General features: G+C 53.9%; 1 protein-coding gene across 1 annotated transcript in view; it reads left to right on the plus strand.

Moving 5' to 3' along the window:
• Nucleotides 1-3,735: 3,735 nt before the first annotated feature.
• Nucleotides 3,736-14,841, plus strand: part of LOC140457025 (cathepsin L-like) — a 24,801-nt gene continuing 13,695 nt past the window's right edge. The window contains 4 exon segments of the mRNA XM_072550932.1: nucleotides 3,736-3,812; nucleotides 5,392-5,537; nucleotides 7,056-7,116; nucleotides 12,138-12,248. Of these exon segments, the coding sequence (XP_072407033.1) occupies nucleotides 5,436-5,537; nucleotides 7,056-7,116; nucleotides 12,138-12,248 (274 nt within the window). The 5' untranslated portion in view covers nucleotides 3,736-3,812; nucleotides 5,392-5,435.

Consider the following 14,841-nt stretch of genomic DNA (forward strand, 5'->3'; position numbering starts at 1 on the left):
ATGGGACAATTTAACACGGCCAATCCACCCTAACCTGCACACCCCTGGACACTATGGGACAATTTAGCACGGCCAATCCACCCTAACCTGCACATCCCTGGGCACTATGGGACAATTTAGCACGGCCAATCCACCCTAACCTGCACATCCCTGGGCACTATGGGACAATTTAGCACGGCCAATCCACCCTAAACCACACATCCCTGGGCACTATGGGACAATTTAGCACGGCCAATCCACCCTAACCTGCACACCCCTGGACACTATGGGACAATTTAGCACGGCCAATCCACCCTAACCTGCACATCCCTGGGCACTATAGGACAATTTAGCACGGCCAATCCACCCTAAACCGCACATCCCTGGGCACTATGGGACAATTTAGCACGGCCAATCCACCCTAAACCGCACATCCCTGGGCACTATGGAACAATTTAGCATGGCCAATCCACCCTAACCTGCACATCCCTGGGCACTATGGGGCAATTTAGCAAGGCCAATCCACCCTAACCTGCACATCCCTGGGCACTATGGGACAATTTAGCACGGCCAATCCACCCTATCCTGCACATCCCTGGACACTATGGGACAATTTAGCACGGCCAATCCACCCTAACCTGCACATCCCTGGACACTATGGGACAATTTAGCACGGCCAATCCACCCTAACCTGCATATCCCTGGGCACTATGGGACAATTTAGCACTGGCCAATCCACCCTAACCTGTACATCCCTGAACACTATGGGACAATTTAACACGGCCAATCCACCCTAACCTGCACACCCCTGGACACTATGGGACAATTTAGCACGGCCAATCCACCCTAACCTGCACATCCCTGGGCACTATGGGACAATTTAGCACGGCCAATCCACCCTAACCTGCACATCCCTGGGCACTATGGGACAATTTAGCACGGCCAATCCACCCTAAACCACACATCCCTGGGCACTATGGGACAATTTAGCACGGCCAATCCACCCTAACCTGCACACCCCTGGACACTATGGGACAATTTAGCACGGCCAATCCACCCTAAACCGCACATCCCTGGGCACTATGGGACAATTTAGCACGGCCAATCCACCCTAACCTGCACACCCCTGGACACTATGGGACAATTTAGCACGGCCAATCCACCCTAACCTGCACATCCCTGGGCACTATGGGACAATTTAGCACGGCCAATCCACCCTAAACCGCACATCCCTGGGCACTATGGGACAATTTAGCACGGCCAATCCACCCTAAACCGCACATCCCTGGGCACTATGGGACAATTTAGCATGGCCAATCCACCCTAACCTGCACATCCCTGGGCACTATGGGGCAATTTAGCACGGCCAATCCACCCTAAACCGCACATCTTTGGACTGTGGGAGGAAACTGGAGCACCCGGAGGAAACCCCACACAGACATGGGGGAGGGGGGGGGGGGAAGAATGTGCAAACTCCACACCGACAGTCACCCGAGTGTGGGATCGAGCCCGGGTACTGGGGGCTGTGAGGCAGCAGCGTTAACCACTGAGCCAACGCATCACCCCAATTCGTGACAGTGTCCCCTAATTCATCAACTGCATTAGAGCGAATTCCCATGACAAAATGCACATTATGGCAGAATGACCTCTCTATAAGATGAAGCGTACCCAATGTTGGAGCTGCTGAATTGCTCGGGGTGAGGAAGGATTGGAAACGTGAGGGAGAGGGTATGAACGGGCCAAACTGGCTTCTTCCAGTGCTCAGAGCAACTGGTGAGGCAGAAGCAGAGTCAGTCTATCACAGATTGTGGCTTTAACAGAATCCTGCTCAGGATAACCTGATAATGTTGTTCCTCTTTTTAATCAGCGATAACCAAGGGTGGTAGCAATCGTAGTGGAGTCTGCAAACTCATCCCTCCCCTGTTCCTCTCTTCGATTAGAAACATTACGACCTTGTGTTTCACTCTGACCCCATTAAGACTTGAGGCTCCAGCACTAGTTAGTGACAGGTTCCTCATGGTGTCAGATTGGCTATTCCACTGCAGCAGCATCACAATGCCCTTTCTCCTACCAGTGTGTCAGTTGGCTGTGTGGGGTAATACTTGGGAGGCACGGTGGTTAGCACTGCTTCCTCACAGCGCCAGGGACCCGAGTTCAATTCCCGCCTCAGGCAACTCTCTGTGTGGAGTTTGCACATTCTCCCCATGTCTTCGTGGGTTTCCTCCGGGTGCTCCGGCTTCCTCCCACAGTCCAAAGATGTGTAGGTTAGGGTGGATTGGCCGTGCTAAATTGTCCCATAGTGTCCAGGGATGTGCAGGTTAGGGTGGATTGACCGTGCTAAATTGTCCCATAGTGCCCAGGGATGTGCAGGTTAGGGTGGATTGGCCGTGCTAAATTGTCCCATAGTGTCCAGGGATGTGCAGGTTCGGGTGGTTTGGCCGTGCTAAATTGTCCCATAGTGCCCAGGGATGTGCAGGTTAGGGTGGATTGGCCGTGCTAAATTGTCCCATAGTGCCCAGGGATATGCAGGTTGGGGTGGATTGGCCGTGCTAAATTGTCCCATAGTGCCCAGGGATGTGCAGGTTAGGGTGGATTGGCCGTGCTAAATTGTCCCATAGTGCCCAGGGATGTGCAGGTTAGGGTGGATTGGCCGTGCTAAATTGTCCCATAGTACCCAGGGATGTGCAGGTTAGGGTGGATTGGCCGTGCTAAATTGTCCCATAGTGCCCAGGGATGTGCAGGTTAGGGTGGTTTGGCCGTGCTAAATTGTCCCATAATGTCCAGGGATGTGCAGGTTAGGGTGGATTGGCCGTGCTAAATTGTCCCACAGTGCCCAGGGATGTGCAGGTTAGGGTGGACTGGCCGTGCTAAATTGTCCCATAGTGCCCAGGGATGTGCAGGTTAGGGTGGATTGGCCGTGCTAAATTGTCTCATAGTGCCCAGGGATGTGCAGGTTAGGGTGGATTGGCCGAGCTAAATTGTCCCATAGTGCCCAGGGATGTGCAGGTTAGGGTGGATTGGCTGTGCTAAATTGTTCCATAGTGACCAGGGATGTGCAGGTTAGGGTGGATTGGCCGTGCTAAATTGTCCCATAGTGTCCAGGGATGTGTAGGTTAGGGTGGATTGGCCGTGCTAAATTGTCCCATAGTGCCCAGGGATGTGCAGGTTAGGGTGGGATTGGCCGTGCTAAATTGTCCCATAGTGCCCAGGGATGTGCAGGTTAGGGTGGATTGGCCGTGCTAAATTGTCCCATAGTGTCCAGGGATGTGCAGGTTAGGGTGGATTGGCCATGCTAAATTGTCCCATAGTGTCCAGGGACGTGTAGGTTAGGGTGGATTGGCCGTGCTAAATTGTCCCATAGTGCCCAGGGATGTGTAGGTTAGGGTGGATTGGCCGTGCTAAATTGCCCCATAGTGTTAGGTGCATTAGTCAGGGGTAAATGTTGAGTAATGGGGAATGGATTTGGGTGGGTTACTCTTTGGAGGGTCGGTGTGGACTTGTTGGGCCGAACGGCCTGTTTCCACACTGTACAGAATCTAATCTATCCTGTGGGATAATGATCAGGGGGAGTGCTGCAGTGTTGTGTGGTCCGTACTGAGGGATGGAAACTGCAGATTCAGAATAAGGAAGATTGATTTTTGATTGAGATATTGATGTTAATTGGCAATGACGCTGATCGCTCTGGAGTTGTTGATCCTATCATTTTGGCTCTCGATTGGTCACAGGTTAAAGGGCGTTATGGGGGAGGGGGCTAAGCTGAACATATATGGGGTCACGATATCCCAGCGAGTAGCAGAGGTTCCCACTGACTGACTGACAGTGGGGTAACACAGGTGAGTACCCAGCATTGGGCAGTGGGTGAAGATGGCAGAAGGAAAGAGGGGGTGGGTATTTGTCCACATGCCTCTCGGACAGGCAGTAACCAGACTCCCAAAGCTCCGGGCCCGGGCTCTCAGTGTGTCCTCTGTCCCTTTCACTTCTCTCTTCTCTCTCTCCTCTCTCCTTTCTCTTTTTTCTTTCTCTCTCTCTCTCTCTTCTTTCTCTCTCTCTCTCCTCTCTCTGTTTTCTCTCTCTCTCTCTTGTTTCTCTCTCTTTTCTCTCTCTCTTTCTCTCTCTTTCTCATTCTTCATTCTCTTTTCTCTCTCTCTTCTCTCTCTCTTTCTCTCTCTTCGCTCTTTTTTCTCTCTCTTCTCCCTTTGTTCTCTCTCCTCTCTCTCTCTTCTTTCTCTCTCTCTCTCCTCTCTCTGTTTTCTCTCTCTCTCTCTTGTTTCTCTCTCTTTTCTCTCTCTCTTTCTCTCTCTTTCTCATTCTTCATTCTCTTTTTTCTCTCTCTTTCTCTCTCTTCGCTCTTTTTTCTCTCTCTTCTCCCTTTGTTCTCTCTCCTCTCTCTCTCTTCTTTCTCTCTCTCTCACCTCTCTCTTTTCTCTCTCTGTGTCTCTATCTGTCTCACTCTCTCTTCTCCCTCTCCTCTTTCTATCTCTTCTCTCTATGTTCTATCTCTCGTCTCTCTCTCTCCTCATTCTCTCTCTCTTTTCTCTCTCTTCTTTCTCTACCTCCTCTCTCTCTTCTTTCTAGCTCTCTCGCTTTTCTCTCTGTCTCTCTTCTCTCTCTCTCTCTCTTCTCTCACCCTTCTCTCTCTTCTCTCACTCTTCTTTCTCTCTCTCTCTCTTCTCTCTCTCCCCCAACACTTTCACTCTCTGGCTCCATTCAAACATGGACTGCCTCAGTATTTGGGGGAGCTCTCCCTCAGTACTGACAGTACACCAGACACTGTGGCTCTCCCTCAGTACTGACCCTCCGACAGTGCGGCACTCCCTCAGTACTGACCCTCTGACAGTGCGGCACTCCCTCAGTACTGACCCTCTGACAGTGCGGCACTCCCTCAGTACTGACCCTCCGACAGTGCGGCACTCCCTCAGTACTGACCCTCCGACAGTGCTGCACTCCCTCAGTACTAACCCTCCGACCGTGTGGTGCTCCCTCAGCACTGACCCTCCGACAGTGCAGCACTCCCTCAATACTGACCCTCCGACAGTGCGGCACTCCCTCAGTACTGACCCTCTGACAGTGTGGCACTCCCTCAGTACTGACCATCCGACAGTGCGGCACTCCCTCAGTACTGACCCTCCGACAGTGCGGCACTTCCTCAGTACTGACCCTCTGACAGTGCGGCACTCCCTCAGTACTGATCCCTCCCACAGTGCAGCTCTGCTTGTATCAAGTGAGATTATTTGTTCCTTTGGGTGCGGTCCCCTGCTGAGCTGTGAACCTCTGGCCCAGGCCGAGGGAGCGTGACCATCACACCGAGCCAGGGTCTGGCTCAAAGCTGAACCTCCTCGGAGTGACTGGGCTGCTGAGTGGGATCGGAACCAACTCTCGGTCTGCCTTTTCTGTTTGATGTTCCCTTTCCAGGAGCCTATCCTGCCTGACGGTGGTCCGGGAACAGATTACAGACCATGTTCCAACTCGGTGTCACCTGCCTGGTCCTCTCGAGCTGTCTCCACCTGGCAGCAGCTCATACCATAGACACTGCCCTCCAGATCGACGATGAGGGCGCAGTGAGTATCATCTGGAGATAGAAATGTCTGTTTGCTGTACTGGGCGGCACGGTGGCTCAGTGGTTAGCACTGCTGCCTCACGGCGCTGGCAACCCTGGTTCGATTCCTGTCTTGGGTAACTGTGTGGAGTTTGCACATTCTCCCCGTGTCTGTGTGGGGTTTCCTCCCACAGTCCAAAGATGTGCAGGTTAGGGTGGATTGGCCGTGCTAAATTGTCCCATAGTGTCCCAGGGATGTGCAGGTTAGGGTGGATTGGCCGTGCTAAATTGTCCCATAGTGTCCCAGGGATGTGCAGGTTAGGGTGGATTGGACTGTGCTAAATTGTCCCATAGTGCCCAGGGATGTGCAGGTTAGGGTGGATTGGCCAGTGCTAAATTTTCCCATAGTGCCCAGGGATGTGCAGGTTAGGGTGGGATTGGCCGTGCTAAATTGTCCCATAGTGCCCAGGGATGTGCAGGTTAGGGTGGATTGGCCAGTGCTAAATTTTCCCATAGTGTTAGGTGTATTAGTCAGGGGTAAATGTCGGAGAATGGATTTGGGTGGGTTGCTCTTCGAAGGGTCGGTGTGGACTGACTGTGCCCAAGGGCCTGTTTCCACACTGTCGGGAATCCAATCGAATCTAACCTGGTGCTCCTCCTGCTCAGACCATCTGGAGCCAAATCGAATTTTTATCCGTTGTCGCCAAAGACATAGAACCCAGAATTTCGGAGGGGTTGTTGCAACTGTCCAAGGCATTAGTGAGTCTGTAGGTTGGAGGCATGAGCTTTCAGAGCACCCTCCTTCATCAGGGGGTTGTGGAGAATAAGATCGTAAGACACAGAATTTCTAGCTCTGTTTACAGTGTGATGTAACTGAAATAATATATTAAAAAAAAATGGATTGCTTGTTAATTCTCTCGTCTCTTAGAATGACCGTGTTAGTTTTCTTTCTTTCACACAGAGGCCAGGATATGAATTACCTTCCAGGCAGAGATTGATCAATTTTGGTGTCACAAGGAATTAAGGGCTGATGGGAGTGTGTAGGTAAATGGAGTTGAAGTGTCCGTCAGCCATGATTAAATGGCGGAGTGGGCTCGATGGGCCGAATGGCCTTTACTTCCACTCCGATGTCTTCTGGTCTTATCTGTAAATCGCAGAACAGTCTCACAGCAGGCTCACATCTTGAACGCATTATCTGGGCCGATGTGACACCAGTTGTTGAAGTTCACTTGGGGAACGTGACATCCAAAAAAAGGTTCTGGGATTTACACGTGAACGAACTGAAACCAACATGTTCATTCTAAAAGATGAGACAGTGTCCACAGTTCAAAGAGAGAGCTTCTCACCCCCACCTGGAGGGCGAGGTTGTGAAAACTCGCCCAGGAGAGGCCTACATCCTTCTGTTTGAGGGGTGAAGGTATCACTTGGTTCTGTTTACTGACAAAAATGGACGCCCAATATAACCTTTTAACCGCGGTATTTTTTCATTCCCTCACTACGGGAACTGATTTTATGCTATTTTCCTCACCTCAATCACCAGATGCGGGCCCAATTCGAGGATTTTAAGGTGAAATACAAGAAGGAATATGACAATGAGGAAGGTAAGACGTCTCTTCAGGCCTGGGCTAATGTAGTTTGTTCCCTCACCTCAAAAAATCATTCCACTCCCCAGCCCCCCTTCCACCTTCTCAGACGAGACTGACAGTCTCAGGCATTCTGGGTCAACCCAGAGGCACGAGGCCTGTAATCTAGGCCCCTGGTTGTCACTCACACGGGGATTGAGGCCTGTTGCAGGCCGCTAAAGGATCTGCGAGACCAGAAGTAAAATAGGCCCCACTCGGCATTCCCGCCAAATGGACGCTCGGCCTCCCCCCCTCCACCCCGAGGGTCTGTGTGCACCGATCCACTTCCTGCAGTCTCTGCTTGACCCCCAGCTCCCCCACCGTCCCCTCATGGATATCAGTGGTTCCCCGTGTCCCACTCGTGAATAGGAGCTCTGGTAAAACGGTGTCCGATAATCGTCAGGTTTTGATGCTGACTGCCCCTCTGGGCTGAGGACCCACAACAAGATGGCCAACCACCAGCCCCCCACACCACTTCCTGCTCCCAATGGACTCAACGGGTGTAAGGGAGGGAAGGTGTGTTTATCACACCCTAATGCTGCACTCTACCATTCCACACATGCTCCCGATCCGATCTGTCCTAACCCCCTCAGACTTCCCTCCTGAGGGTGGGATACACCACTAGGCCTCACTACCCCCGACATCGGCGGAGGCCGCATCCTTGATCTCAGGGCCCTATGCGCGCGCACACACACACACACCAACACTCACACCCCACACACACACACACCCCACACACTCACAACCCCACATATCCCCACACTGACACACCAACACTCACACCCACACACTCACACCCCCACATACCCACACACTGACACACCAACACTCACACCCACACACTCACACACCAACACTCACACCCACACACTCACACATCCACATACCCCCACACACACTCACACCCCCACTCCACACACTCACACCCACATCCCACACACTCACACACTCACTCACCCACCCCACACACTCACACCCCACACATACACCCCCCACACACACCAACACTCACACACCCCCACACACACTCACACCCCACACACACCCCACACTCACACCCCCACCCCACACACTCACACCCCACACGCACACTCCCCACACACACACCCCACACACACACGAACACCCCCACACGCAAATACCAACACTCACACCCCACACACACCAACACTCATACCCCACACACTCACACACTCACTCCCCCACCTCACACACACACACCCCACACACACACCAACACTCACACCCCACGCACTCACTCCCCCACCACACACACCCACACACCAACATCCATACCCGACACACTCATACCCACCCCACACACACCCCCCACACACACACTCACACCTCCATACAATCACACCACACACAAACACATGCCACACACACGCCACACAAACACACCCCACACACACACCAACACTCACACACCCCCACACACACCCCACACACACACCAACACTCATACACAGACCCCACACACACACCAACATTCACACCCCTATACACATGCACCCCCCCACACACACCAACACTCACACCCCACGCACACCAACACTCATACCCCACACACTCACTCCCCCACTCCACACATGCACACCCCACACACACACCAACACTCACACCCCCACACACACACCCCACACACACACCAACACACACACACCCCACACACACACCCCCACACACACACCCACACTCACACCCCCCCACATACACTCACAACCCACACACACCCATACTCACACCCCACACACGCACACACTCACTCCCCCACCCCACACACTCACACCCCACACACAACACTCACACACACCCCCACGCACACACACCAACAGTCACACCCCACACACTCACACACCCCACACACACACCAACACTCACACACCCCCACAAACACTCACAACCCATACACACCCATACTCACACCCCACACAAGCCACACTCACTCCCCCACCCCACACACTCACACCCCACACACACTCATACCCACCGCAGACACACACCCCCCATACACACACTCACACCCCCCACACACACATACCCCCCACACATTCACACCTCACACACACACCAACACCCTCACCCCACACGCACACCCCCATCCCATACACACACCACACACTCACACCCCACACTCACACCCCCCACACACACACCAACACCCCCAGCCCACACACCCACACCCCCACCCCACACACTCACACCCCCACCCCAAACACACACCCCACACACACACCACACACGCACTCCCCACATGCACACCCCACACACACACACCAACACCCACACCCCACACACGCACACCCCACACACGCACACCCCACACACTCACACCCCACACACTCACACCCCACACCCCACACACTCACACCCCACACACACTCACACCCCACACACACTCACCAACACTCACATCCCACACACACCAACACTCACACCCCACACACAAACACCACGCACTCACACCCCATACACACCCCACACACGCACACCCCACATACGCACACTCCACACTCACACCACACACACACACCCAACCCACGCCAACACTCACACCCTCCACACACACATACCCCCCACATACTCACACCTCACACACACACCACACACTCACACCCCACACTCACACCCCACACACACAAACACCCCCCAACACACTCACACCCCCCACACACTCACACCCTCCACACATTCACACCTCACACACACTCACACCCCACACACACACACCAACACTCACATCCCACACACACACCCACACACTCACACCTCCCCACACACAACACACACTCACACCCCACACACACATATCAACACCCACACCCCACACACGCACACCCCACACACGCACACCCCACACACGCACACTCCACACACACACACCCAACCCACGCTAACACTCACACCCCCCACACACACATACCCCCCACATACTCACACCTCACACACACACCAACACCCCCACCCCACACGCACACCCCCATCCCATACACACACCACACACTCACACCCCACACTCACACCCCACACACACACAAACCCCCCCCAACACACACATCAACACTCATATCCCACACACACCAACACTCACATCCCACACTCACACACACCCACACACTCACACCTCCCCACACACACACACACACCAACAACCCCACCCCAAACATACACATCCATCCCATACACACACCACACACTCACACCCCACACGCACGCACCAACACTCACACCCCACACACACACATACCAACACCCCCACCCCCCACACACACACCCACACCACACACCCACACTCACACCCCACACACACACCAACACCCCCACCCCACACACTCCACACACTCACACCCCACACCCCACACACTCACACCCCACACACACTCACCAACACTCACACTCCACACACACACCCCTCCACACATCCTCCCACACACACACCAACACCCCCCACCCCACACACACCCCACACACACCAACACCCCCACCCCACACACACCCCCCACACACACACCCACACCCCCACCCCCCACACACACACCCACACCACACACCCACACTCACACTCCACACACACACCCCTCCACACATCCTCCCACACACACACCAACACCCCCACCCCACACACACACTCTCCCACTCCACACACTCACACCCCCATCCCACACAGACACCACACACTCACACCCCACACACACACACCAACACCCTCACCCCACACTCACACCCCCCCACCCCACACACACCCCAACACTCTCACCCCACACAATCACACCCACACACGAACACTCACACCCTACACACTCACACCCCCACACACACCAACACTCACACCCCACACACTCACACCTCCACCCCACACACTCACACCCCCACCCCACAGACACACACACACCAACACTCACATCCCCACACACATCCCACACCCCCCCATACACACACAGACAAGCCCACTCTTTCATATACTCACTCACACCCACACTCCCACACACATCCCACACCCACCCCACACTTACACACTCACACCCACACACCCACACTCCCACACACATCCCACACCCACCCCACACTTACACACTCCCACCCACACACTCCCACCCCACACACACACACCCACCCACCCCACACACTCACACCCACACCCCACACACATTCCACACCCACCCCACACTTGCACACTCACACACCCCCACCCCACACACACACACACCACCACCCCACACACTCACATCCCCACCCCACACACACACAGACCACCACCCCACACACACACACACCACCACCCCACACACACACACCCCCACACCCCACACACACACACACCACCACCCACACACACACACACCACCACCCCACACACTCACACCCCCACCCCACACACTCACACCCCCACCCCACACACACACACACACCACTACCCCACACACTCACACCCCCACCCCACACACACACACACCCCCACCCCACACACACACACACCCCCACCCCACACACACACACACCCCCACCCCACACACACACACCCCCACCCCACACACACACACACACCCACCCCACACACACACACCCCCACCCCACACACACACACCCCCACCCCACACACACACACACCCCCACCCCACACACACACACACCCCCACCCCACACACACACACACCACCACCCCACACACACACACCCCCACCCCACACACACACACACCACCACCCCACACACTCACACCCACACCCCACACACATCCCACACCCACCCCACACTTGCACACTCACACACCCCCACCCCACACACACACACACCACCACCCCACACACACACACCACTACCCCACACACTCACACCCCCACCCCACACACACACACCCCCACCCACCCACCCACACACACACACACACACACACACCCACCCCATACACTCACACACCCACCCCCCTCCACACACACATCAGACCAAGTGACATTGACGGCTGGTCTCTCCCTCCCTTGAAATCTGCTCGGCTGAAGAGGAGAGAAGGTTCCAGATCTTTGTGGAGAATCTCAAAGACGCCAAACGGATGCAGGGGGAAGACCAAGCCACTGCGATGTACGGCGTGAACAAGTTCAGTGATATGTCTGGTAAGGGGCGACAGGCGGGAACTCTTTTAACTCTGTACTTTGCCGAATAGCTCCTTATCTGTGGCTGGCTTCACTCGTTCAGACTTTAGGAGATCACCTGGTGATGCATCTCATAGGATCCCGACAGTGCCATTCGGCCCATTGAGTCTGCACAGACCCCCTGAAGAGGATTTCCCTTCCCCCGACACAATCCCTGTAATCCCACATTCAGCACGGCCAATCCACCCTAACCTGCACATCCCTGGGGCACTATGGGACAATTTAGCACGGCCAATCCACCCTAACCTGCACATTCCTGGGCACTATGGGACAATTTAGCACGGCCAATCCACCCTAACCTGCACATCCCTGGGCACTATGGGACAATTTAGCACGGCCAATCCACCCTAACCTGCACATCCCTGGGCACTATGGGACAATTTAGCACGGCCAATCCACCCTAACCTGCACATCCCTGGGCACTATGGGACAATTTAGCACGGCCAATCCACCCTCACCTGCACAGCCCTGGGCACTATGGGACAATTTAGCACGGCCAATCCACCCTAACCTGCACATCCCTGGGCACTATGGGACAATTTAGCACGGCCAATCCACTCTAACCTGCACATCCCTGGGCACTATGGGACAATTTAGCACGGCCAATCCACCCTAACCTGCACATCCCTGGGCACTATGGGACAATTTAGCACGGCCAATCCACCCTAACCTGCACATCCCTGGGCACTATGGGACAATTTAGCACGGCCAATCCACCCTAACCTGCACATCCCTGGGCACTATGGGACAATTTAGCACGGCCAATCCACCCTAACTTGCACATTGTTGGACTGTGGGAGGTTACCCCATGCAAACATGGGTTGTAAACATGCAAACTCCACGCAGTCAGTCAGTGTTTACTGTGGGGATGGAAATGGAGGCTAGAGAATGGCGGTGATATAAATGTTGTTGTTTTGAAACATTCATATTACAGAAGAGGTGGATAAACCTCTGGGACCTGATCTAGTGTATCCCAAGGCTGAGTGGGAAGTTCGGGAGGAAATTGTGCGAGCCCTTTGAGAAATAGCTGTACCATCTATAAACACAGGTGGGGATCCAGGTGACTGGAGGGTGGCTAACGTTACACCTTTCGTTCGAAAGGACAGGAAGAAGAGGCATGAAAGTGAGAGACCTGTGAGTCTGACCTCGGTGGTGGGTCAGAGATAGGATTTATAAGCATTTGGAGGGGAGGGGAATGATTCGGGATAGTCAGCACGGGTTTTGTACGAGGGAAGCAGTGCCTCACAAACGCCATTGAGTTGTTTTGAGGAATTAACCGAGAAGATTGACTAAGGCAGAGCGATAGACGTCGTTTACCTGGCCTTTGGTAAGGTTAGACTAATTAGTCAAGTGAGATCCACAATGGGATTGACCGACTGGACACAGTCCTGCCTTCACAGCGGGAGACTGAGGATGGCGAGGTAGGGCCGTTTTTCAGACTGAAGGTCTGAGACCGACAGACTTCCACACGGATCGGGGCCGGCCTTCCCGTAAACGAGAACGGTCAGACCGTTTGCGGATGACGCCAGAATTGGTGGTACAAGTGGACAGTGAAGAAGGTTACCCAGGATGACAAAGAGATCTTGTTCAGTTGGATCAATGGGCTGAAGAGTGGCAGGCGTGGTTTAATTTGGATAAATGCGTGGTATTTTGGTAAAACAAACAGAGACAAGACTTCTTCAATTAAAAGTAGGGTCCTGGGTAGTGTTGTGGAACAGAGAGACCTTAGGGTTCATAATTCTTTGAGGTTTGTGTCACAGGTAGACAGGGGGGGGGTAAGAAGGTGTTTAGCACACTTGCCTTCACTGCTCAGTCCTTTGAGTGTAGGAGTTGGGACGTCATGTTGGGGTTGTACAGGACATTGGTGAGGCCTCGTCTGGATCACTGTGTCCAGTTCTGGTCGCCCTGTTACAGGAAGGATATTATTAAACCGGAGAGTGTTCAGAAGAGATTTACCAGGATGTTACTGGGTATGGAGGGTTTGAGATATGAAAGCGTGGTTAGCAGGGGACTTTGTTCCCTGGAGCGTCGGAGGTTGAGGGGTGACCTTACTGAGGTTCATAAAATCATCAGGGGCGTGGATAAGGTGTATAGACCAGGGTCTTTGCCCTGGGGTGGGGTGGGGTTCAAAATAGACAGGACAGGTTTAAGGTGAGAGCAGAAAGGGTTAAAAAGGAGCGACGATTTATCACACAGGGGGTGGTGCGTGTGTGGAATGAGCTGCCAGAGGAAGTGGCAGAGGGGAGTCTAAAACTAGAGGGGCATAGGTTTAGGGTGAGAGGGGCAGGAGTTAAAAGGGACCTGAGGGGGAACTTTTTCACCCAGAGGGTGGTACGTGTATGGAATGAGCTGCCAGAGGAAGTGGTGAAGGCTGGTACAATGACAACATTTAAGAGGCATTTGGATGGGGATTTGAATAGGAAGGGTTTGGAGGGATAAGGGCCGGGCGCTGAAGGGTGGGACTAGATTGGGTTGGGATACCTGGTCGGCACGGACGGGTTGGACCGTTGGACCAAGATCTCTAGGATTCTAACTCACCTGAATACTCTTGGAC

The sequence above is a fragment of the Chiloscyllium punctatum genome, chromosome 31 (assembly GCF_047496795.1).
Source record: "Chiloscyllium punctatum isolate Juve2018m chromosome 31, sChiPun1.3, whole genome shotgun sequence".
Taxonomy (NCBI): Eukaryota; Metazoa; Chordata; class Chondrichthyes; order Orectolobiformes; family Hemiscylliidae; genus Chiloscyllium; species Chiloscyllium punctatum.